The following is a 27,548-nucleotide window of genomic DNA, read 5'->3' as shown; positions in this document are numbered from 1 at the left end:
TACCTGCGCATCTCTCACTCTTCACAACCACCACACCACACCGCCTCCACCACACCACACCACACTTCCTCCACCACACCGCCTCCACCAAACCACACCACACTGCCTCCACCAAACCACACCACACTTCCTCCAGTAGCCTCCTAGCATTAGTTCTTGATCTACGGAATGCACAGAACCAATGCTGCCCCCTTTTAAAATTACAGTTAAAAAAATACCCAAACCGGATGGAGACATTTCACTCGTTCGGTCCAATATTACATTTAATACCTCCCTTTAGAAAATTCCAGTCATTCCAAACAATTTAAGACGTTTTTAGGCCTTGAAAACCGAAAGTTGTATTTAAGACTTTTTAAGGACCCATGGGAACCCTGCTTTCACAAGGACCAAACAAAATCTGCGATAATCAAAAGGTAATTTTTTTTTTAAATAAACACAACTTACTTGATATCGAATCAGTTGCCTTGACGAACCACGAGGTGAATTTCATTAATCTTTTTATCTGCCGATTATCTTCCGATACTACGAAGTTATAACGAGGTTTCTCTCATTTCATTTCTGGTTCTGAAGTTTATCAAGAAGTAGAACGGGTAATTGCACTTGATCAGGATAAGTGCTGATTGGTTACGAAGTTTCGCTATTGTTGCACTCATTCTTACAGCATGATTACATGGTGGCTTTGCCACTTGTTCTTGTGTACCTTTGATAACGTGAGATCAACTGTTCATATTGCGAGATCATGATTTGCCATTCTGGTGATTGTAATGCTTGTGTGTATGCGCAGTGCGCTATTGTTACACTCGTTCTTACAGCACGATGACATAGTGGCTACTGCCTCACTTCGCCTCTATGAGGCAGTAGCCACAAAAACGAGTAACGGAAATGTGCGAATTTCCAAAAAAAAAAAAAAAAAAAACACTCAAATATCGCCTTTTATACCATCACATGAGGTGGTTTTTCAGAAGCGTCAATAAAGCAATATTGCGCAATATTGGTGGCTTCTTCAGAGCGTGACCTTCAGCAAGCGCTGGGACGGTTTGCAGCCGAGTGTGAAGCGGTTGGAATGAAAGTCAGCACCTCCAAATCTGAGGCCATGGTTCTCTGCTGGGAAACGGTGGAGTGCTTCCTCCGGGTTGGGAATGAGTTGCTGCCCCAACTGAAGGAGTTCAAGTATCCACTGTTTTCCGACCTTTTGTGCTTAGTGAATGAGACACTTCATTACACTCCACTGACCGACTTCCAATTCCGGACTTTTTTGAAAATGTAAAATATAGGCCTACGAGATGTTTTTTTGGGACTTAATTCGCGTTGGTCCTTCACTATTAATTTTTGAGACTGACGAGGCACTAAATACTGTGGAATTATTTTCTCCTTACTATGAAGTTTGGCATCTTAAACAAGTGTCGGGAAATCTTGCAGCCCAACTCTGCAGCCTCCAATGTTTAAGCGAACTGCTGAAACCATAAGGTTTAAAGATTAAATCGTAGGCTAATCAAACCAAAGAAAAACACAGCCTTTCCAGAACGTTGTCTGCCGAAGCCTGTTTAACCTACAAAAGGCTTAATAGCAAAGGTCTTGCTGCGACTTCAACTTTTCACCTGATCACCTTTAAATAGGCAAATATCATTATTACTACTACTACAAAAGGCCTAGTATTAGTAGTAGACAAGTAACCTAGTTGCCTAGTAGTAGGACAGCCAAACAGTTTCATCAGTGGCCTACGCCGAGCCTCCCTGGGACTAGACAGTAGCGTAGGCTGTATTTATTTATTTATGCCTATCTAGCGCAACAACTTATTCCTTTACATATACTCAAACATAACACAAGAAAGGGTTCAACAACAGACAATCACAGCAGCTTGGTGAAGTTCTAAATCACATCGGTGTCAGACCTATGGGCCTACCCCCCCCTTCCCTTTTTCCCTTGGATCTGCATCACTCATTATTTAAAACTTTAATCCATGTAAAAATGGAGCATGAGATGGGCAGGTGGATTGAGGTGGCGTCAGCAGCAATGTGGGCGTTGTATCGGTCCGTCGTGGTGAAGAGGGAGCTGAGCCAGAAGGCAAAGATTTCGATTTACCAGTCAATCAAATCAATGTTCCAACCCTCACCGATGGTCATGAGCTTTGGGTAGTGAATGAAAGGATGAGATCACGGATACGAGCGGCTGAAATGAGCTTTCTCTGTAGGGTGGCTGGGCACACCCTTCGAGATAGGGTGAGGAGCTCAGACATCCGGAGGGATCTGGGAGTAGAGCCACTGCTCCTTCATGTGAAAATGAGTCAGCTGAGGTGTTTCAGGCATCTGATTAGGATGCCTCCTGGGCGCCTTCCTTTGGCGGTTTTCCGGGCACGTCCAACTGGGAGGAGACCTTGGGGTAGACCCGGAACACGCTGAAGAGATTATAGATCTCATCTGGCCTGGGAGCACCTTGGGATCCCCCAAGAGGAACTGGAAAGTGTTGCTAGGGAGGGAGATGCCTGGAATACCCTGCTGCCACCGCGACCTGACCTCGGATAAGCGGAAGAAAATGAATGGATGGAATATTGCGCAAAACTGAACACATTTTTCACATTTAAGCCACAGCTATTGTGATGGATGCAGCTGAAATCACCGTGCCAACACATATCTAGTCTTGAAGATGTGTCACCATGTTTAATTTGATTGACGAACGCAAGAGGAGAAAACCCAAACCCAGCTTTAATCGCACAATCAATCAATCAGTGGAAACACAGACCACGTGCAACTGTGTTTTGCCTTGAGTAAAAGGGTGTGCAAAGCTGTATCAGTAAGCATGGACATTACAAAAGGAGTACAAGGTGCTATGAATTAAAGTGTAATCTCTGGTGAGTGAGGGACACGCATACCTCAGTGCTCAGTTCTTTCAGAACTGAAGCGTTTTCATGTGTGGCAGTTTCACTGGATGCTTGCTTCACTCCTCTTTCGCAAATACTTGTGTGAACGGTTTGCAGACTGCTTCGATTTAACTGCCATCATTAATCATAAACTACAGTATATCCAAACCACAGTCATTTCCGGTCATCAAGATGATTACATCACAAAATATCACATGGTATTGGAGTGTTTTTTTTTTTTTTTTTGTTAAGTTTGTACACATGAGGACAGTATTGCACCGACACCAGTATCAGTACCGATGCATCTTTAGTAAGAGGCCTTACCCTGTGGTGTATGGGATGTTGATGCCCCCCAGGTTGATGCTCTCACAACCCACGATGAAGAGTGTGGAAAAGCACAGCAGCGATACTCCGCTGCAGATCATCGCCAGCTTGGCCGACTCACGAGCGCTGAGCTTCAGCTTCTTGATGATGTAGCCGCCCAATACGATGCCCACGCCAGCACTGGGTACAATAATCACTCCTGAAACAGAAGATGATTTTTTTTTAAACTGCTGTTTCATTTTCAAAAACGTGATCAGATTCCACATGAACAAACCATTCAACAGATATTCAAAAGCTTTCTATGTTTTTAACAGCTCTGACCGAGTTTACAATTTATGACGCAATGCTGGTGTTCCACAATTTGGCAGACCCTGTGGAGGTTCGGTTATCAGTCAGTCAATGCTCTGTCATTTGTGATATTTTAATTACAAAGAGTCTTTTCTTAGTAATTTATTAAAAACATTTGTTGCAGCTTCACCTAAAAGTTCATAACAATTGTGCATTTTGTGATAAAAGCATATCATTTGGTAGACTTCTAGCCAAATGCATTCCAAAACAAACTGAATTGGGTCATCATGGATTTTCCAATACGTCACCCATGGCAGCCATTTTTCAAAATGGCCACCTGTGACGACTGGTTCCAAACCAATTTTTTTCTCAGTGTTGGATATAATACTGGATTGGATACTCAAGACATACTTAAATTTAAGTATCATACATAATTCTTGGGAACTGCCATTTGGATAATACATGCAAGTCAATGAAAATTCACAATGTCCACCATTTTTCAAGATGGCAGCCATGACTGGTACAAAAAAAAAAAAAAATGTAATTGCAATAAAGTTGCGCGGACTAGTCTGATATGGATGAGCACGGTGTTAATCATACATTTCTTATGATGCAGATTTCAAACTTGGAGCTTTAGAATTGCCCAGAAGCTTACAAATGTCTCAATTCAAGATGGACAACAACAACATTTCCCCCCCAAGATGGCATCCATGTCTTGCATAAAAACTCATCTCATCTCATTATCTGTAGCCGCTTTATCCTGTTCTCCAGGGTCGCAGGCAAGCTGGGAGCCTATCCCAGCTGACTACGGGCGAAAGGCGGGGTACACCCTGGACAAGTCGCCAGGTCATCACAGGGCTGACACATAGACACAGACAACCATTCACACTCACATTCACACCTACGCTCAATTCAGAGTCACCAGTTAACCTAACCTGCATGTCTTTGGACTGTGGGGGAAACCGGAGCACCCGGAGGAAACCCACGCGGACACGGGGAGAACATGCAAACTCCGCACAGAAAGGCCCTCGCCGGCCCCGGGGCTTGAACCCAGGACCTTCTTGCTGTGAGGCGACAGCGCTAACCACTACACCACCGTGCCGCCCTGCATAAAAACTGTAACTGAAAATTCATGATGGCTCAATATAGAAATTATTTGGAATGCCTTTGGCTACAAGTCCACCAAATTATTTGCTTTCATCACAAAACGCATAATTGTTCTGGCTGTCTGCACCATTATGAGGGAAAATGTTGATTCTATCTTGTTTTCATGATCACTACTCCTTCATGTCATACACATATAAAACATTACAGCTTTATGTGCAAATTCAAGGTAAGTGAAGTCAAGCGAGTCTCAAACAATGGAAAGAGCGTCATAGTTCACAGAGAGAAGTTTCATGTTTCAGCAGTGAGCTGGCTGTATTTATTATGAAAGTCAAAGCTGACTGCTAGCACCAGGAGGTCACTGTGGAGATCTTCACGCCTGCCTCACAGCTTTCCCCTGCCCGAGCTCATCATCTGCGAAACGTATGACGGGCGCGGAGGGAGTACAGGGCAACAGCTGTGCCACTCTGGATCATCATTTCCATCTTCTATGTTGTCTCCCTCTTGATCACGCACACAGGCGAGCTCAAAAACAGATGAGTTACATCATCAGCCTGCTGTGCTTATGATCATCTGAGGAACACGTCTGCTTCTGTGGGATCGCGTGCTCAGTCGGGCTTCACTAGGCTACAACACGCGCACACAAACACTCACAAGGCGGTAAAAATATGCACTGATGACACAACTTCGACCCTTTCCACTCTGTTCTGGCTAAAATTAGCCACAAGTGCGTCAAATACAACTCCTAGTGATGTGAGAGAGGGTGGAAAGATCTTCATACAAAGGAACTCTTTATGATCAGGCCAGTGAGTTCTGTGAAAGTCCACATGGTTCTCAGTACAGCTGCCACAGGAGCTCAAAATCACTTTAAAAAAAAAAAAAAACACCCCACAGCCTGAAAACTGTACAGAAGAGAGTATAACAATATGCAAGAAGAACATGAGAGGCTGAACTTGTCTCAAGTCCCATTAAAAAAAAAGGGATCAAATTAATTTACACTACCAAATTGTCCAAAACATGCATAAATGAGACTAATGCACTGTATTAAAGTAGAGGATTTTTAGCTCAACGTTCACCGATTTAAGAAATTATTAATTAGGCAGGGAAACCCTACGGAGAAAAGTGCTCCCTTCCATCTGCTCGGAAATTCAGATTTTGCACATGCGGTGTATACCCAGCTGGTGTCAACAGTAAAAGTACAACGTACATTGTGCCATATAATTTAAATTGATGTATTTGATGAATAAAACGCAAAACAGGATGGAGTGCAGTTTTAGAAGCTGCCAAATAATGAGGATGAAATCCATACTGTAAAAGTTGCATTAGGTAGGATTAGGACTTTTATTTTTCTAAATTAGATCTCTAATGGTAAAGGGTTCGACATTTAAAGGATTTTCTTTCACTCCTTGAGCCCACCCTCATTCCTGTCCATGTTTACGAAGCTCCACCTGGAGGATCTACAGTGGCCTGTAGTGTCTATAAAATGACCGAGAAGAGACACATCCAAATACGAACAAGCGTTCCAGACAGGAAGTCAGTTTTCCAAATAGGTTTTTCTCAGCCATTTGGTTCACTTCTGCTAAAGCCATGGCCTAGACTATTAAATACGTACCGTATTGCATGCTTCAGTGTGTTTTTCGAGCTGTAAACTAAATGATATGACTGTACTGTGATGAAACACATTGTTGCTGGGATTTAAAAAAAAAAAAAAAACACTTATTTTAAATAAATAAATAAATAAATAAATAAATCAGCATTTTGTGTGTTGAAAATGCTCAAAACGGCACCTACTGGTTTAAATCACCCTGAACTTCGCAAGGCCGATGCTGACGTAGAGTCAACCATTTGGTACTTCTCTACGTCATGTATCATTTTTAATTTAAAATTAATTTAAAAAAATTAATAAAAATTAAAAGTTAACTCCCTCTAAACAGAGGTGGGTGGCCCACGTCCCCCAGCCCCCAGGCCCACCCTTGAATGGGATCCTGTGAATCCATGCTCATTTTCAAATATCTGCTGATCAAGACTCAGGAGTTTCCATGCCCACCCTCCCTTCTCTCCCTCTCAGCCCTTCCCTCCCCTCCTTCCCTCTCAGCCCATCCCTCCCCTCCCCTCCCTCTCAGCCCATCCCTCCCCTCCCCTCCCTCTCAGCCCATCCCTCCCCTCCCTCTCTCTCAGCCCATCTTCACCCATTTTTTCTAGTATTTTTCAAAACTATGCAGTGGGTGGAGCTAGGCTGAGAAGAGAGAGTAAAGTTATACAATTCCCCCCCCCATGCTCGAAGATATTTCAAGATTATTTGTACAAGAAAGAAATAAAAATATTGACCATTACACCTTTAAATTAAATCATTTTGCAATGATTGTGTTAATTAGAGGACTAGGACTATTCATTGTGCAATATATTTGCAGTGTACTAGACTCCTCATAGATACATTTTAATACTGTACATGGACTCTTCTCAGCCATAAATCTTATTGTACTCGTCTTTTTAATGTTTTCAGTTTTAAACTGCTTCTTGATTTTATACTACACTGTAATATATTTGACAAGATTGGGGAGGGACGACTATTTTCTTCAACCTGCATATCCCTGATTGTTTTCATCAAGTGCTTAAATTTTAAAAGGTGGTGCTCAAGACACGATTGAAAAGCCAAAGTGTCTTTGATGCTTCTACTTATATTTATTTAATAAATCAATCTGGTGTGAGCTTTGTACAGGTTGGTTTGCAGAATCTCAATGGAGAGCAGCTCAACGAAGCAGCAACGTAACCCAACTCTCAATACACCCAACTTCCTCCTGCACAAATAATGGCATAATTTTTGGTCACCAACTCTGAATATATCATCGAATGCTTCAATCAGTTTAGGAAAGAATTAAATCCAGAGATTTGTTAAGCAGCTGTCTTTACATAAACCCTGTGTAACGACTGTGCACTCAGTGATAAGCCCAAGAACCCACTGTTGCAGAGGCATTCTTCAACTCCATCGCAGTACATGAATGAGAATTTAATAAATCATAATCCTTTCTCAAACTATGAAACCGTGATCCGAGAAGGCATCCTTCAGGTTAATACCATAACATCATCACTGATAAAGACAACAGTAGTCATAGTAACCAAACTATCAATTTTCATCTCTGTTTAATCTTATAACACCGAGACAAACGGAATATTAATGAGCCAGACGCTGGCAACTTTATGCATGTTCAACCAATCTATTAATTGATCATCCAAACACCTCACGATCACATAAAATCTGACTTTTTACTATTGAATTGAATTCAAATCCAAGTAAAAGTTGGGGTTTTTTTGCAATATGTGACTGAGTCTGACTACACAAATCAAACTTCTTTGCTTTTGAAGTTACTTGGTGCATGTGCTTCTCAAGGTCAGATATGACATCATGAAGCCAACATGAATGTAAGACTTGTACCACAGACTTCAGGGGTCGAAATTAAGCATGTACCGACGGACATGGGCAAGTCATTCTCATACTCGGGCAACAATAAAATGATCACTAGTTGTCCGTCGGACAACTGTGTTTGAATGTCTATTTTACCAAGAAAAATTAAGTTGTTGTGATTCCTAACAAACAGAACGAAAACTTTATTTTTCCCGTCTTCTCTTTCGTTTGTCCTTGACTTTGGTTCGTTGCGGTAGTTGACGCTTCCATTTGCGAGATGGCGCTACATGATACGATTATTCACACGAGGCGCCACTGTCACGTAGGCTAGAACGAACGAAGTGTCTCAAACACGTGGCTGCTTCAAACAACTGCGAGGATGTTGAGGTACTTGATAGACAAGAAATCACAAAAAAAAAAAGACCCCAAAAGCAGCACCAGTGAAGGTACGCTGGATAGGTTAACAACAGTAACAAATATTTCTCTTATAAATTCTCAACAATAACAATAAATTACCAACAATAACAAGAATAAATTGACCATGATGACATGATGTTTTCTGACTGTTTAACATGTTTAATCGAAGATACTAGTAGTTATACCGAGTTGTTTTACTGTTCATCATGATGAAATAAACACCAAACACATATGAGTGTTATAACTTTATTTCTATCAATCAGTAACCAAACAATGGCAAAACAAGTTGAAATATTTTATTGCATACTCTATAATATACATCCAGATTGCTTTTTATGCAAATTACTTACCCAGTCAACCTGCAAAAAAAGTAGGGCAACTGATACATGCATGCGGGCAAGTAAATTTTTGGGGTTGGTTGCTCTGAGGGCAAGTACATTCAAAAGTTAATTTCAACCCCTGAGACTTGTACCACAGACTTGCACAAGTCCACTGGAGAACCGCATATAGCTGGAGTACCAGCAGTGAAAGCAGCAGAAACATCAACCACCCCCCTCTTAATTTTTGCTAGTGGGTTGGGGGTGCTGAACATGTAACTGCACCTTTAAGTTTAAAGTTTGACTGCCTTTCAGCTTTTTCAAGTGTAGGTCATAAAAAGAATTTTCCCCGACAGCCAATTATTTTTGTTTAGTGGACCAAAAGCTACTGAATTCAAATCACAGACTTCCAATTTTATTAGTTTTTTTTTAATAGAACAATTAATGAATTTAGGGCCGCTATTCTTTCCTGCTTCACCATGACCCAATAGAGATCTTGCAGTCACGTGACCGGAAAGTACACAGCCGCCATCTTGTCGGTAAAAAACACAGCTGAATATTGCTGCACTCGTGTACAGAATGGATCAATTTCAACCGACGGACTACACGGCTCATTTTTCTAATGAACAGATAACTAGATATATGTCTAAAATAAACGATCTACAGATTAGTGACTCTTATGGCTTACCGGACGGAATTTTCACGACCGTGTCAGTGGATATTGAACTGCCAGCGGAATACCCAGACGTGTATAATTACCTCATTAACTTTCCCTCGCTGTTCAGTGGTGAAGCACTGCGTGCTTATAAATCTCTGCACAGTTATCTTTACAGAAATTCAGGATTTGTCAGCGACTCAGATGTGGCATCTTGTAAACAAGAAAATAATCCTCATTGGACGGGTAAGTCACTTAAGTATCGAGTATAGCACTGACCAGCCGATTATAGAATAGAATAAAGTAATTCCAGCTGTAATTCCAAATAGTCCGTGTTGTTTACCATGGATCTGGCGTTGGAGAAGTAGAGGCTTAGCAGTGGAGATTTGAGTGGCTGTTTTCTGAGCTTAGTCAACAGGCCGGTGTACCCTCCTGGATTTCGCACATGTGCAGTAGGCTTGGTAGGACAAATCCAAGAGGTAGGATAACTTTACAGAACACCGGCTCTGCAGCCTCGCTTTTGCTTCCTCTCCCGACACCACCTCCTTCGCTTTGCTTCCGATAATCCACGGAGACCCCGCTGGTCTCGCTATCTCGTCCGGAATGTTGTGCATGCGATGGAAATCGCTACAAACCGTCATTTTCTGCTGGAAACCAATGTCCAGTAAGTTCATACGGTGTAGTGGATATTGAAGTCCGGTACAGACGAACAACACGCAAAAATACACACAAAAAACATAAAAAACGTGCACAGGTAGGGAGAGCTTGTAGCCGCAGCCGTTGTAGTAGAATTGTATATAGTAGGGTTTTCCAGAAGAAAAGGTAGAAGCAGAAGTAGAAGGCGGAAATATGGCGTTTGACCGACAAGATGGCGTCTGTCACAATCTGGATCGGCTGTGACGTCACATGCAAGTGCTCCATTCAAGATACTACACCATACATCACATGGTGGGCTTTCCCTGTTTCGCGCAAGGCATTGTGGGATACAAATTTGAAACAGAAGAGAAAAATGGAGGACGCGAGTGTGCGAATGAAACGTGAAAGCCAGAAGAAAATACGTTATGTATGAAGGAAAGGAAACGCAGGACCAAACTAATAAATATCGGCGGTCAGCGAGCACCTCGGTGTGATCAGCTGTTCGTTTAGCGACAGAATGATGTAACCGTCAATGCATGGTCGAAGGTAAACCTGCGTATGCACACACGGACTTCCTCTGTCTGCGCAAAGTGAGTGATTTCATGTACATTATTTGCTTTAATCCCCTCAAATTAAATAACTTCCCAGCCACAGAATGGCCTGATATTTTGAGAGATATTACAGAAATAAACATGCATCACAATGACTACATTTCAGAGGGAACTAAATTTCACAGATTTTATGAAATCGAAAGGCCGTCTCGCTTTAAACTTCGTTTATCCACATTTTAGTCCAAAGGTTCAACTTTCTTGCCAATACCATTGTGCTTGTCATTTCATAGACCTGTAACTAGTGGAGTCGAATCTCTGGTGTAATTCAACACAACTGTATTGCTGTATAGCTGTATTGCATTCTGGGACTTTGAGTCCAGTAAAGTACTTTTGCGCATTTCTATGTTTGATTTCTCATTAATAAGACATTGAAAGTTGCTGGAGATGTGTGAGAAAAGAAGCTCCTACTCTTAAGAGCCAACAGTGAAGCTAGACCGTTATCTCCTCCCATTTATTTCCTCTGACAACTTTGTTGCAGGAGGTTATGTTTTTGCCTCCATTTGTTTGCCTTTTCCCAACGTAACTTGAAAATTAGTGAATCGATTTTGATGAAATTTTCAAGAAATGTGGACCATGGACCAAGGAACAATTGATTAGATTTTGATGCAAATCCAGATACGTATGCAGATCCAGGATTTCTTTGTCTGTTCCAAATGTAACTCAAAAAGTAGTGAATGGATTCTGATGAAATTCAGTGTACAGCTTTAGTATTATCCAAGGTTCAAGTGATTTGATTTTGATATGTGGCTTGGCAGAGATATGCGCTCTACCAAGCGTCCGAGTTACCACTGCAACTGCGTTAGCAATAACAATGTCCCTTTGTGACTCTCTCAGTGCTGTAGCCAACCTCGAGGTTCTCACGGGAATAAAGGAAATACAGCACAAAAATCAGCACCAGAATCACAAATACTGTACAGTTAATGTTTTTCAGGATGGTGCGTTTCTTTACGTGTGCACCAAGCATTTCAGGGATGTAGCAAAGTAGTGAAAAGAAAGTTAGCACATTTGCTAAAGTTAGTGCAAGCCATGCTGGACACCTGAATCATCATGCTTCCAAAGTGTCTACATGACACTATGTTTCCTCATACCAGAGCCAAATACTGAAAAAAAATAAATAAATTTACATGGTGACATTAAAACAGTCCTGTACACGCTGTGGAACTAATATAGCAGCCTGAAATAAATGTTTCCACAGAAAGGAAAGTCGATACAATACTGAGTGTTGGACTTTGGTATTGGATCATATACAGCCCTAATCTGTGACCTCTCCACTGATACCTGGCCACTCACCAGGTCTGATACCCCTTTTCCACCAAATCAGTTCCAGGGCTGGTTCGGGGCCAGTGCTGGTTCACAACTAGTTCAACTTGCGAGCCAGCTGAGAACCAGTTTGCTTTTCCATAGCTCGCGGTGCTAAGGGAAGCCACGTCATTACGTCGCTGTATATGTCAGTTACGTCGCTACGTTTGCATAAACCTTGGCGCGAATATCGAAGCAAAAACAACGCGGAAGAAGCAGCAGCAACAACAACAATAATAATAATAGTAATGGATGACTTTGCGTTTGTACAGCTGCAGCTTCTTGTCGCTTAAAAATGACGATCTTTCGCGGTCTTGTTATTGTTGTTGGTCTTAACAACTCCGCCCCCCCCGCTGACGTAAGCGGTTCTTTCCTCTGGCCCAGCAGAGAGTTGGTGCTAGCCTGGAACCGGTTTTTCTGGCCCCAGAGCCAGTTCTTTGTCAGTGGAAACAGAAAACCCGGTTCCAAACTAAGCACTGACCCCGAACCAGCCCTGGAACTGCTTTGGTGGAAAAGGGGCATGAGTGAGAAAACATCTGTGTTGCTTCATTAAGTCATAGCTACAGAAGATGATTAGGGCCACTGTGAGAAAACATGGGTTCTGACTTCAATCTCAGAATTCTGAGAAGAAAGTCAGAACTTACTTTATGGCCACTGTGAGGGGGAAAAAAAAAAAAAAGTGAGTTCTGACTTTAAACTCAGAATTCTGACTTTTTTCTCAGAATTCTGAGATTAAAGTCAGAATTCAGAGAAGTCAGAATTCAGAGAAAAAAGTCAGAATTCACTCTCCCCCCCCCACAGTGGTCCTAATCCTCTTCCGTACATAGCTGTATATCAGGGCCAGATAAACATTCTGAGGGATTTATGCAACACCTTTGGTGAAATGAACAGAGCAAGCTTTTTAATTGTGTGTCTGGGCATTTTGAAAGGAAGCGCGCGACCGGCTACAATTCAGGCCAAGGCTTCTGAGCACAGTTTCACACAGTAATGTCAGCACAATCACTTTTTCAGCATCAAATCTGCTTTGCCTACACAAGCTCGAGTGCAAAGAGCCATTAAAGGAAACTCATCACACCTATGCATCTGCTTATGTGCATGATGTGTAAATTAGCATGCCGTGGAGGGATCAGAGTCGTGAGGGTGTGGGGTCTGTGATACAAGGAGGTGAGAATTGAAATAAAAAAAAAAAAAGTGCATAGTGTTACTTGAGTGGTAATTTCACAGGAACTGGTACCTGTGTAGATGCTGGCGTTGGAGGCAGGGATCCCGAACTGTGACTCGATGAATTTGGGGATGAAGGTGATGAAAGCGGTGACGATGGCACTTTCGGCTGTGTAAGAGAGACTCACAAACAGGAAGGTCATGTTGCTCAGGATCCTCACGGCTGCCCTGGGGAGCTCTGTGAGACAAACACCAAACACGGTCAGGGATTCTGCTGAGTCTCATTAGTCGACTCTACAGAGCTGCATCAGTTTCCTCGTGTCCTCTTGCACTTGCATTTCATCTTTTCTGTCTTTCAGTATTTCCATTGAATCGCATGCGCAAGCTGGAACTCTGCAGGAGTCTAAACCCTGGATTTTACAAAGGGAACTGCAGTAAAGATTCTCAACTTTTTAAGAAAGGGATTTAAAAGTTTTACCCAAGCTTAACCCAGCCCACTTTAAAATGAAAGTGTTATTATATAGTTACCAGTTATTAAAATGTTCTGTATTACATATTGTGCTTGCAGGTTCTAATAATCAAAGCAATCACACATTTAGGCAGTATGTAAGGAATTATTTAAAATAAATAAAATATATATATTTTTAAAACAGGGCGGCATGGTGGTGTGGTGGTTAGCGCTGTTGCCTCACAGCAAGAAGGTCCTGGGTTCGAGCCCCGTGGCCGGCGAGGGCCTTTCTGTGCGGAGTTTGCATGTTCTCCCCGTGTCCGCGTGGGTTTCCTCCGGGTGCTCCGGTTTCCCCCACAGTCCAAAGACATGCAGGTTAGGTTAACTGGTGACTCTAAATTGACCGTAGGTGTGAATGTGAGTGTGAATGGTTGTCTGTGTCTATGTGTCAGCCCTGTGATGACCTGGCAACTTGTCCAGGGTGTACCCCGCCTTTCGCCCGTAGTCAGCTGGGATAGGCTCCAGCTCGCCTGCGACCCTGTAGAACAGGATAAAGCGGCTAGAGATAATGGATGAATGGAAAATTAAAAAAAAACACCCACACCAATATGACATGCAGTTACAGGAAAATCAGTCAGTAACAGGTTGGCGTGATGGATTACCACAATGAAGCTAATTATTTTCCAATAACAGCAGGTCAAGGTGTTTTATTCCTCTTACACCACAGAAATGTATTTGTAGATAATTATAAGCTAATATAGCTTGTACATAATTATTGCTAAAACTATAAGCGAATATATGGTAGTTACATTTAATATTACGGAACGTCCATGAAACAAGTTAGTTCCTGTTATTGCTTACAAAACAGTGGTTCCCCTCACCAATCTGTAAATTTTTCTCATTCTTTTATTAAAAAAAAACAGCTCATCGTGTTACCAAGAAACCGCGTTGCAAAACTTAAACGTACAGCTTTACCTGTGACTGTTACAAAAAGTCTCCTTTCATAAATACTGTATTAAATCTCCTCAAAGAAAACTTCATAACTACACCGGTTATTTATATATAAATTTTTTCCTTCATGTGAGCCAAACAAGTGCCTATATGAGTTGTTACAATAGAAATATATTATAGATGCGTTATAGAACAAGACCATTAACACTACGTTCAGACTGCAACCTGAAACGACCCATATCCGATTTGTTGTGAAATCCGATTTTTTTGTTAGGCCGTTCACATTACCAATTATATGAGACTTGTATGCGATCTCCAATATGAACGGAAAATGACCCAAAAGTGTCCCGCATGCGCAAATTGACACGTAATAAGCACATCGTGTGCTGTGTGTGTGAGTGAGTAAGTGAGAGGTTGTGTGTGTGTGTGTGTGAGTGAGTGAGTGAGTGAGTGTGTGTGAGAGAGAGAGAGAGAGAGAGAGAGAGAGAGAGAGAGAGAGGGGCCGTGGCAGCAACCTCCGTTGAAAGACTGATTGATTGATTGATTGATTGAAGTGCGCATGCTCTCTACATAAATACTGTCTAGTGCAGACATCCCAAGTCTCCAGGAAGTTCCGGGAGTCTCCCACATATTGATAGTGGCTCCCTGATGCCCGCAAACTGGAGAATATCTCCCGGAATCTAGAGCAAGCAAGCAAGCAAGCAAGAGCGTGCACGGGAAACATTAACGTCTGCATCATGCATATGACGGAGTGCGAGAGAGACTGCGTGCGCACCTGTTCATGTAGCGCATTATGTCATTGGGGTTTTTTTTGTTTTTTTTTTAAAGATATTTTTTGGGCTTTTTCACCTTTTATTGGATAGGACAGTGTAGAGACAGGACAGGAAATGATTGGGAGAGAGAGACGGGGAGGAATCGGGAAATGACCTCGGGTCGGAATCGAACCCAGGTCCCCGGATTTATGGTATGGCGCCTTAGCCACCTGAGCTACGACGCCCCCACATTATGTCATTGTTGTTGTTTTCCACCAAAGAGGCGGGATTAGCCAACGCAGAATAGTGACGTTTGTCTCTTGTTGATGACGTGTAGGTCGCATGAATGCGACCTGTCCGGTCAGACTGCAGTCGCATGTGAAAATAACGGATATGCATCGGAATTAGGACCACATATCCAAGCGGCCTGGGTCGCATGTGAAAAAAATCGGATCTGTGTCGTTCAGATTGTCAATAACAAAATCGGATACAGGTCGCATATGGGCAAAAAAATCGGATATGGGTCATTTCAGGGTGCAGTCTGAACGTAGTCTCAGTGAATGCAGCTGCACTACTGTTACTGAAAACTAAATCAACACCTTCTGACCAGTTAGAACAGAGAATACAACAGCACGGATCAATTACATTCATTTCCACTAGAAATATAGAGCTGAACTCAACAGAAACATAAGCTTCATTTTTAAATACAGTGCGCGCGCACACGGAATAAACAGGATTTAAAAACTGTATTCAAGTTTAAGGCCCAAATCATAATCCGATAAATCCTTTTTTTTTTTTTAAATATGTATCTTGAAACATCACATTAATAGGATAAATTACATTTTTTCCACAATCATCTATCATGGTGCAGATTATTTTATTTTATTTTTTTAATTCACATAAATCCAAACACTTCAGCAGCTTGTAATGAGAGTACAAGCAGTGAGAGGACAATAGGACGCACAGGATCTGCTCATGCTGACAGTCCTTTTACTGCAGTTGTTCATCTTATGATTTACTATGTGCTGTATAAATAACTCCACTCATAACACAGAGGAGAAACACTTTCAGTGATGAGAAATGCTGGGGGAAGAAAAGAAAAGAAAAAAAGCCCAGAGCACGTGTCAGGTCTTTTTTTTTTTTTTGAGTAGACGGCACAAACCATGGAGATGTAGATAATTAATTTACTTGATGCGTCAGGCTTTAATGCCATTCTGTTGGAGCCTGAAGTTGTGTTCATCTCGATACCGCTCGATCAACACGATAAACACAGTTTTAACACATTGTAGCAGTTCTAGTACTATAAATCTCATCATCATCGCCAGCACCTCTACATCACTCTGGGTTTAAACACTTTCAGGTCACACCATCATCATGGTTGACGAGCTCCCTTCGCAATTAGCAGGTTTGTGCCCTCCTGTTACCATGGTAATGTGCAGGATTATCATTTGTTCCTGAATCCTACTTCACCATCACACAGAGAGCATTGCCTCTCTGAACACTTTACCTAGTAATTAATTTGAAAAAGTCTCCATGTACATCATAAATCCAAGGAACTAGCTCTCAAGGTCGTGTACATGCAAGTCAAGTAGGTCAAGATCGCTGCAGGCTGTGGAGGGAGGTTTAACTGGAAACACTTTCAGGGAACCGAAGGCTTTTCAGCCCCAGTAATGCTAATTAGGTGTGACGGTAGTAAATGCATGTGAGAATGAGTAGTTTCTACTAAAACACAGCCAACTGCAGGCTATTAATTATGCTTTGGAGGTGTTCGGGGGGGAGCCACTACAGTGGTGCACTACAGAGGAACAATTCTTAATAGCTGCTAAACAAAGCAGACACCAGAGTTCAGAAAAGGTCCATTTTCATGCTCCTTTAAAGCGCATATCACGGGCAAATTCAGGAGCAAGATCAATGTAATTCTCCTATTTTATATTAAACTTTGGTCAAACATCTGTCACATTTTGTGCAATTATTTTACCTTGCGCAATACCAGAAAAATTCAGTTGAAATCAAGCCATTTGAGGCGAATTGGTCAAGTCAAGTTTATTTTTATAGCGCTTTTAACAATAAACATTGTCACAAAGCAGCTTTACAGAATTTGAACGACTTAAAATATGAGCTAATTGTATCCCTAATCTATCCCCAATGAGCAAGCCTGTGGCGACGGTGGCAAGGAAAAACTCCCTCGGACGACACGAGGAAGAAACCTCGAGAGGAACCAGACTCAAAAGGGAACTCATCCCCATCCGGGCAACAACAGACAACATGACTATAACATTAACAGTCCTAACAAAGTCACCTTCATTGATGCTATAAACCCCCCACCAACGGAAACCCGAGCGCAAAACCGTTCACGACAACCGTGGTCCTAAAGTCAGCAAGTCAACTGCAGTCCTAATTGGTCCGCCTCTGAAAAAACTTGGCATTTGGATTTCCCAGGAAACAAACATTGATTTTTGTGACATCGCGTGTGGGACGCCGCCCTCTGAATCCTACGTCAGCGCTGGTTTGTTTATGAGAAAACGACCTGGTGGTTTTCTGCAAATTTCTTCAACGTTATCGCGTAATTGGGCGGCACGGTGGTGTAGTGGTTAGCGCTGTCGCCTCACAGCAAGAAAGTCCGGGTTTGAGCCCCGTGGCCGGTGAGGGCCTTTCTGTCCGGAGTTCGCATGTTCTCCCCGTGTCCGCGTGGGTTTCCTCCGGGTGCTCCGATTTCCCCCACAGTCCAAAGACATGCAGGTTAGGTTAACTGGTGACTCTAAATTGACCGTAGGTGTGAATGTGAGTGTGAATGGTTGTCTGTGTCTATGTGTCAGCCCTGTGATGACCTGGTGACTTGTCCAGGGTGTACCCCGCCTTTCACCCGTAGTCAGCTGGGATAGGCTCCAGCTTGCCTGCGACCCTGTAGAACAGGATAAAGCGGCTACAGATGAGATGAGGTTATCGCGTAATTATTAAAATGGTTAACAGATGTATCGTAGGAGGGTGTAGCAACACCAATCTTGATGGGATTAGTACTCATTGTTTCCCAAAAGACCGGACAATGAGAGAGAAATGGGAGCGCTTGGTCTACACAGGCTGTGCACTGAAACCGTCCAAAGCTCTCGCAGCCTGCTGGCGCTTCCGCAGGTGATGTCACGAATCTGGCTCCAGACTCCTTTGGGATTTTTTCAGACGCGTTTTGTTAATTAATTTTTTTCTGCTATAGACAGATGGCCTTGTGCAAAATTACCCTTCTGGAGGAGTGTGTAAAGGGACATTCTTTCATATAAAAAAAAAAAAAACGAAATTGGTCCAGAATATGCACTTTAATGCTAATGCAGTGCTTCAGGTATGAAGAAAAGGAGTCACAAACAAAAGCAAACAAACAAAAAACCCCAGATAAATCTATCACATGAGCTATACTGTTAAAATATTTGAGAGGACTTTTACATGTCCTCTCAAAAATGTTATGTTTTTCACGAAACATTTATAAACACCATGTAGGTGGGTTACATGAGCTAACTTGAAATGTTCAGAGTCTTCACTGCTAACGCTCGTCAACATAGTTAACAAATCGTACTGATTACTGCTATTGACAGCTCGCTGGCTAGCTAACCTGACAGGATTTCTAAAGCATATTTTTACAAAACGTTCATCGTTTTCTTATTCATTACTGTTAATGCTAGCTAGCTAGCTGGCTGGCTACCATTACAAAATTTCAAAAAGAATTTGAAGTCACAAGTCATATTGTGAGTATATATATTTTTTTTTAACAATATTGCTAATGCTAGCTAGGTGGCTACTAACCTGACAGGAATTCTGAGAGAGAGCTGCAAGTCGTATTTGTAAATGCTCATAATTATTCCTGCTAATACTAGCTAGCTGGCTAATAGCTGGCCAGAGCTTTTTTTTTTTTATTTTCTTTCTTTTTCTATTTTCGTTTTTATTTATTTATTTTTTTCCTGTGTGTTTGTGTAGTTTGATGTTTGAGTGTTTTGTCCGCCGGTTGTGGTGTAGCTCCGGACCCAGTTTTGGGCGTTGGTTCCCTCCAGGCCTTGGTTCGCTGTGGGTGATGCCTGCACTCCCAGCTGTGGACTGCAGTGAGCCTGTTGCTCATTTTACATCGTGGTTGTCCAGCGCTCTGCGCTTTAACGCTTGGCGTGATGTTCCGAGCAATGTTGCTCGGTGGCGTCGCAGCGGCTGTGCAGGCGGTTTGGGACACACCAGCGCTCTGCATGGCGGAGCTTCTCTGCTCGCTTTGTGGATCCACGGCATGGTGTTCAAGCGATGTTGCTGATGGCGTCACGGCGGCGGTGCTGGAGATGTGGGACTCGTTTTCGTGTGCCTTTTGGTGGGACTGTGGATGCTACACCACGGGAATTACATCCTGACCCCTACTTAGTGGACTTTTTACTTTATTATTATTTTTTTTTTTTTTTTTTTTTTTCCTTGTCTATAATTGTAAAGCGTCTTTGGGTTTCTTGAAAGGCACTATATAAATTTAAATTATTATTATTATTATTATTAATAATAATAATAATAATAATAATAATAATACCTTACAGGATGAGATGATTTGTGTTATGTCATTTATAAATGTTCATAATTTATACTGCTAATACCAGCTAGCTGGCTAACATGAGCTTACCTGACAGGATGAGATTATTTTTGTGTCATATATAGATTCAAAAATGTTCGTTATCTAGCTACTAGTATCTAGAATACTAGCTAGCTGGCTAACACAAGCTAACCTGAAACAATCTCCAAGAGGATTTCTTCGTCACATTTATAAAATGGTCATAATCTTTACTTGTAGCACTAGATAGTCATCAATCATGAGCCAACTTGACAGGATTTTTTTAAATAATCCAAGTCGTATTTAAAAAATATCCATAATATCCAAGGGTTTAAAATGGATAAACGCCTTTGAATTACAAAAATGAGATAAAAAGAATGTGATTTTGCACCATTTCATTAACACAAGCCCATACACTAATGCCAATTTGCATATTCAAGACTATATGGTTCATCAGTGAGGGCTCAGAAGTTCAGTTGATTTCTCAGAGTTTCAAAGTCAAGCTATAAGAGACTAATATTATTGGCTGGTTACATAATTTCTGCTTGTGTGTCTTCTTTCACGTCAGATCATCAATTTATGTCCTTACTTTCAGGGCCATTTCAAAGTGTCTGCCCCATCAGAAATAAAAAGCGCTAACGCAGGAGCTGAGAACAGCGTCATGTGCTTCAGTGATGCGAAGGCGGCCTCCCGGGAGCTCATTTAGAGGAAAAGTAGGCGGCCTATTTGACTCCCATATAACACGACTGTTATTTCCCTGAGAATCTCCCTTCCTACGAGAACTTCCTTCACTACTGGGGAAGCCTTGACATTAGCGCACTGCATATAAAGCTGTGGATATTGGATTCCACTCTGAGGAACCTTCTGTACCTAAAGTAGAGATGACCCTCATCAGCTCATCCTCCTAAGACAGACTTACCTTTGATGTCCTTCCCAAAGCCCATGGAAGAGGTCACCGTTTGACCTTTGCTGTTGGATTTCTCCTTCATGACGTAATCCTCGCTGGCCGTGTCATCGTCAGTCCCAAGCTTTTTCTTCTTCTTTTTGTGGCGAGGGGGTAGTTTCTTGGGGAAGGTGAACATGGGGAAAATGACAAGCAGCATGGCGATGGCACACAGCAAAAAGCCGCTCCACCTGAGAAGAAGAGGAAACAGGAGCTCGGAATGTATCATTATTTTTTGCCCCTTATTTTGCTCAAGGCAAACAAAAAGGAAAAATCTTACCAGTTGCCTACAAAGCGTGGGTCACTCTGGTCAATATTAACTATGGTTTTGGGATCCACATAAAAGCCTATGAGGACTCCTCCTAGGAGATACCCAGCCGCAGGACCCAGAGCGCCCATCACGTACATGATAGCTGTGAACACACAAAATTACAATTCACCATTCAGCCCTTTTATTCACCATAATAATCTTAATTAAAGCTTTTCAATATTCTTTCCACTTCAGTTAATATCCAAGTTCCTCATTCATTTGCTCATGCATTAATTGGCTAACCATTAACAAAGACTCTTAGCATAATATACTGTTAAAAAAAAACCTCAAAAACCAACTAATTAAGAACTGCCTTTATAATTGACACTGGACAGAAAGAAACAGGGTTGGGTGGATAAACAGTTCCCATCAAGACAAACAGAAGCAAAGTCACTTCACTGGTCACACCATCGTCATCATTATTATAAGTAAGCGCACATGCCCTGTCGTGCCTTAATTTTATGCATTAAAAGCGAGTACAACTGTAATGCAAATATGACCTTAGGGGCAAAATCAAAAGCCTGGATGTGTGCAGGCAAGACGACAGCAGCAGCCACTCATCCTGCTCCTCAGTCATCATCATCGTTCAGATGGTTGAATCCAAACCCAACAAATACAGATTTATTTAGCCACGCCTATTCCTTCACCGTTACCTCTCGCCTGTCAGGTCTGCCTTATTCAACCTAATGCTCTACTTTTACACTCGTGACTCACCTTCTCACCTGCTGTGAACATTTCTCACAGACATCCTAAATATTTCCACTTCCTAAAATCCCAGTTTATGCCCAAGTCTCACCCTTGCTTCAGCTGATGATCTCACTTGGACACGAAAGCCTCAAGAACCGAAGAGCTTCTGACGTAATCATAAACTGTCACGTGCTCATCCCAGGACTCACTCACAATGAACATCCTTTCAACACACTTAAAATTCTTCTACACCTATCGACCATAATGATTTATAAATCTTGTTATTCGGTGACACCCAGGAGAGGACAAGTTCTCTTTAAAAAGTCTTCAAGGTTTCTCAGAATGTTTCTTTGACCCCACCACTGTCGTTTCTGGCTTGTTCGTTGGGGATCTAAATCTATATCCAAATTTCTGGAAAACCACTTTGTGGTTAAACATGGAATCACAAATAAATAAATAAAAGTGCCTAGAACACGTCACAACTAATCCCAAGTTGCCTTAAGTATAAAGAATGGCCTTGAAATGCTTTTAAATTTCACTGAAAAATTGCTCGAGCAGGGCGGCACGGTGGTGTAGTGGTTAGCGCTGTCGCCTCACAGCAAGAAGGTCCGGGTTCGAGCCCCGTGGCCGGCGAGGGCCTTTCTGTGTGGAGTTTGCATGTTCTCCCCGTGTCCGCGTGGGTTTCCTCCGGGTGCTCCGGTTTCCCCCACAGTCCAAAGACATGCAGGTTAGGTTAACTGGTGACTCTAAATTGAGCGTAGGTGTGAATGTGAATGGTTGTCTGTGTCTATGTGTCAGCCCTGTGATGACCTGGCGACTTGTCCAGGGTGTACCCCGCCTTTCGCCCGTAGTCAGCTGGGATAGGCTCCAGCTTGCCTGCGACCCTGTAGAAGGATAAAGCGGCTAGAGATAATGAGATGAGAATTGCTCGAGCACAGAAATGGTCCTGACTCTGTGTACAAAGTTTAAAAAAAAAAAAACAACCTCTATACAAATAGAATGCAATTCAATAGCAAATTGCATAACAGTGAGCTCATCTCTCAAATATTGATTATTGCGCATGGAGGAACGTCAGTGACCTTCTGGCAGTTTTTTAAGCAGATACAGTAATAATGCGGTGTGCAACATCAGATATGCAACAGTAAACTCGTTTACAGCAGTTCAACCAGGTCAGTGCACGACCAGTGAAGAAAGATTGTGCGATTAATCAGCAGAACAATACAGACAGTAAAGGCGCTCAGTGGTGCAGCTCGAAAATGCAATTCAGTCCAATATAAATGATAAAATGTGCACGTCATAAATCAGCAGTAACAGGCACTCTGCCCATCATTGATCTCAACCGTAAACAAAATCACATGCTCTACTTAAATCCCATTTCTTTATATTAGACTACAGAACAATTCATTGAACTCACCATGCGGGTTTTTTTTTTTTTGGTAATGAGATTGTGCCTTCATTAAATCTGCTCTGCACCGTCAAGATCTGCATCCATTACTTCTCTACATTACATTCGTCAGTTACATAAACTGATGTGGCACTGACTCAGTTGAGAGTAAAGGATTTTTCTATGATGATATGCGAATATCTGTTTTAATTCCATTCAGCTGACTGAATAAAACATTAAATATGCAAAATTCCCCAATGTGCACATACAAAGCAAGTAGATTAGTCTTGTCGCTTGCGTGAACAAGTTAATCTTGTATCTTTTTGCCTACACGTGATATAGCCTGACATGCAATTTATGTTGTGTAAGAACTTCTCACCCTAATTTTAAAGCACTCCAGAAACACAAACTGCAGGCAGATTTGACCAAAAAGCATGAAGAACCAGACGTTGTGGAATGTTGGCCATTTAAAAAAAAAAAAAAAAAAAAAGTCTGAATATGGACGCTCAGTTGGTTCTTAAATTGTGTATGCTGTACATAAAACCAAATGGTTTAAGATGAGCACAAAAAAAGGTGTTCACCTCCGCAGGATCCCTGTGGATTTTCCAGACAAGTGCATCCTTCTCACTCAAAGACGGATTTCTCTGGTGTTCCCAATGCTCAACGAGGCGAGCTGCATTAGATTAACCTATTTTTCGACATTAACATATTTTCAGTATGCAAATATTGCATTTGCATAACAGACCTATCCATTAACTCAAGGTTAACCTCGTTGGGAGTCAGAAATATTACTGAAAATTATTACTGCATTGAGTAACTTTATACATTTATATTTCAAACACTACTTTAAAAGGTAGATTTGATGGATCCCCTGGAACACTGGGGGCAAAAGACCAACGTTGGAGCTATGAATTGGCAACGCTACCTGCTGCACCATGACAATGCCGGTCTTTAAAGGTGCTGTATGCATTTTTAAAAAAGTGATTCTAGACCTATAATACTCTTACAACATTAAAAAAAAAAGGTACATACTCATTACAACACACCGGATCTCACCAATTTCTTTGATTCAAGGCTTTGTTTAAATAATTTCAGGGCCAGAATCAATCTCTGTACATTTTCTTCAAACCCTCAAGTCTTGTACAAGTCTTTCTCTACAAGACTTGTACATAAAACCAAATGGTCCAAGATAAGCATGAGTGTTCACCTCTGCACCAAAGCATCAGTCTCCACCTCGTCCATGTTTTCATTACTTTTTTGATGTCTCTGTATTTTTTTTTTTAAAAGATATTTTTTGGGGCTTTTTTTTTTCCACCTTTTTTATTGGATAGGACCGTGTAGAGACAGGAAATGAGCAGGAGATAGAGACGGGGAGGGATCGGGAAATGACCTCGGGCCGGAATCGAACCCGGGTCCCCGGATTTATGGTATGGCGCCTTATCCACCTGAGTCACGACGCCCCCGTCTCTGCATTTTTAATGCTTTCAAGGTTAAATAATTTATACTCTATGATTAAATAACTGAAAACATTTTGTAATTCTATCATCTGATAAAACCATCTGTTCACGTAGGAAAAAAGGCAAACTTCAACAGGAGTATATATAAATCAATGCTTTCCACTACCATTACAATTCATCCTACAGGCAGTAGGGGGTGCTAAAAATTACAAACTGCCCCTTTAAACTTTGAGAAAGGTTAGGTGCTCTTATCTATTCCCACAGGATGTGATCTGAAGTGTTTCAGTCTTTAAAATCCAACACCCATGTGACTACGTGCATCTCCACAAATTAATGTACGAATGTTTTCTTTTCAGTCTTGTACTTTGAAACAACACTACAAATACCAGCAGACTTGCAATATTTACATTAGTACGGTACAGGCATTTAGCAGACGCTCTTATCCAGATCAATGTACAACATGCCCAGAGAAGCCTGGGGAGCAGCTGGGGTTAGGTGCCTTGCTCAAGGGCACTTCAGCCATTCCCTGGTCCATGAAATCGAACCGGCAACCTTTTGGTTCCAAAACTGCTTTTCTAACTATTAGGCCATGGCTTCCCCCATTAATTAAGAAGGCAAGGCAGAATGAGGGAGGTGACGTGGCATGATGTCTGCTAATAAATTTTCTCTCTGAACCGAGACATTTCAGTGGCATTCAATTTACAGAGAGGCGTGATTAAGGCTGTCAACTGACGACCACATTTCTAGGCACACAGCCTCAGATCCTCAACAGAGCAGCCAGAATTCCAACACTAGAAAATCGGCTCCGTGTCATGTGACCGTTTCATTTCGCAAGATCACATGCTATAGATGCTGTGTCTCTGAACTCTCTGACCCTCCCACTGCACCATGGGACTGCATAATCCAGGAAGTTGAAACTCTAAGCCAGTCAGATTTTGATGAAAGCAGGCTAAAAATGTTGTGTTGTGCTGCTGATCCAGAGCCAGCAGAATCACAAACGTTGTTCTCCCCCCCCCAAAAAAAAAAAAAAAAGTGTTCGTTAGATTTCATTCACTCCGGGCTGTTTATGATGAAGCACAAGGGTCATGCACTGTTTTGACCACGTGCAAGACAGACTAGTTTACCTGGCAGCTAATTAAAAATGGGAACCCTTATGAAAAAGGGAATGTGTATTTTCAAAAAGCAGTCTTGGAAAGCAGAAATCAAACCTGCTCAACTCACAATCTAAAATTCCTTTACTGCACTCACTTGAAAGCCATGTGAACACACGCATCTCAACTCAAACGTCATCTAAAATCCAGTCCACTTCTGCATTCATACATACTGTACGGCAACCAGAGTCGGACCACCAGCTCATTTCTTTAATGCTTCAATGCTAATCTAATTTATTGAGAACAAGAAGAGATAATAATGAGCATTTGTAAGACTAAAGTAGTCACGGAGATCTTCTTTACTTAACAGTAATTTAGCTGAACAGCTTAATTTTAACACTGTGCATCTCAAATGACTGAGGGAGCAAAAACACTGCAGTCATCTGCGAGGATGTTTAATCCACATCACTAACTCTACAGCCACAGACAGCTGGCGTAAAAATCATAAAAGTAAGTTTAACTGAAGATTCAATTACATGATGAACGGATTTCCATTACAGTGCTATGAAATTAGAGCAAGAGACAGAAACATAGGACCATGAAAGATATAAACTGAGCAAGAAAAAAAAAAAAAAAAAAAAAAATGGGCGACTGCAGAGGAGTTTACTGATTATGCCAGGCAGTGGAGAGCTTCAGGGAGAATTTTGTGGCCTCATAAAATGTTACAAAACTCCAACACAATTTGGGAAATCTCTAACAGCATAAATTAGACAGTTCATCTCCAAGGCTAAGCTGCAAGTGGACAAATAAATTAAGTATAATTGCATCAAATAATTTCCATATCAGCTCTTCTTGACCAATGCATGTAACGATTCACCCAATTTGTGATTCGAATCACGGTATTGGGTTCATGATTCATTTTCTGTCCAAATATTTTCTCATTCTCATCTCATTATCTCTAGCCGCTTTATCCTTCTACAGGGTCGCAGGCAAGCTGGAGCCTATCCCAGCTGACTACGGGCGAAAGGCGGGGTACACCCTGGACAAGTCGCCAGGTCATCACAGGGCCGACACATAGACACAGACAACCATTCACACTCACATTCACACCTACGCTCAATTTAGAGTCACCAGTTAACCTAACCTGCATGTCTTTGGACTGTGGGGGAAACCGGAGCACCCGGAGGAAACCCACGCGGACACGGGGAGAACATGCAAACTCCACACAGAAAGGCCCTCGCCGGCCCCGGGGCTCGAACCCAGGACCTTCTTGCTGTGAGGCGACAGCGCTAACCACTACACCACCGTGCCGCCTCCAAATATTTTGAAAAAAAACAAATAAATAAAATGAAGAAAATTTTATTACCAAAAGGTGTCAACCTTAAAATTTCCCCATTCTTTATATTCAACTCAAATATTACTTTTGTTTATTTAAAAAAAAAAAAAAAAAAAAAAAAAAGTGTTAAACAATTTACCCACTTTCGTAAAGGTTGGAGTAAAATAGCTTATCTAAACCGCTCCTTTTAATAAAAAAGGAAAAAAGTTAACAAATAAACCTTAAACTTATGAACATTTGCACTGCCTCCATTTGCTTCCCTTTTCTTTAGCTTTCAGCAGTCTGTAAAAAGAGAGCTCCGATTTCTTATTAAATCTATTTGTAATCAAATCAAATCACACAACAGCTCTTTCCCATTTTCAATTTTTTTTTTTGTAGCATTAGAGCTGTGTTGCTTCCACCTAGGGTGAAGTCATGTGTGTTCCCACTGTTATACACTGAGCACCCTCTGCTGTCTAAACATCACAATTATGCAGCCTGATAATCATGATTTATTTTATTTAATTGATTCAACTAGAGATAAATTTGCACTGAGATTCATCAGTGCATGATATATCGT

The 27,548-nt window shown here is 41.7% G+C and overlaps 1 protein-coding gene across 1 annotated transcript in view; it reads right to left on the bottom strand.

The window, feature by feature from the left end:
• The window catches only part of LOC132867126 (solute carrier organic anion transporter family member 5A1), a 94,009-nt gene that overhangs the window by 24,483 nt on the left and 41,978 nt on the right, over window positions 1-27,548 (bottom strand). Inside the window, exons 2-5 of the mRNA XM_060899874.1 lie at window positions 21,005-21,137; window positions 20,701-20,915; window positions 13,146-13,310; window positions 3,182-3,380 (exon numbers count right to left, since the gene is read on the bottom strand). Of these exons, the coding sequence (XP_060755857.1) occupies window positions 3,182-3,380; window positions 13,146-13,310; window positions 20,701-20,915; window positions 21,005-21,137 (712 nt within the window). The remainder of the gene's footprint in view (window positions 1-3,181; window positions 3,381-13,145; window positions 13,311-20,700; window positions 20,916-21,004; window positions 21,138-27,548) is intronic.

The sequence above is a fragment of the Neoarius graeffei genome, chromosome 19 (assembly GCF_027579695.1).
Source record: "Neoarius graeffei isolate fNeoGra1 chromosome 19, fNeoGra1.pri, whole genome shotgun sequence".
NCBI lineage: Eukaryota > Metazoa > Chordata > Actinopteri > Siluriformes > Ariidae > Neoarius > Neoarius graeffei.
This window is presented reverse-complemented; position numbering and strand designations above follow the sequence as displayed.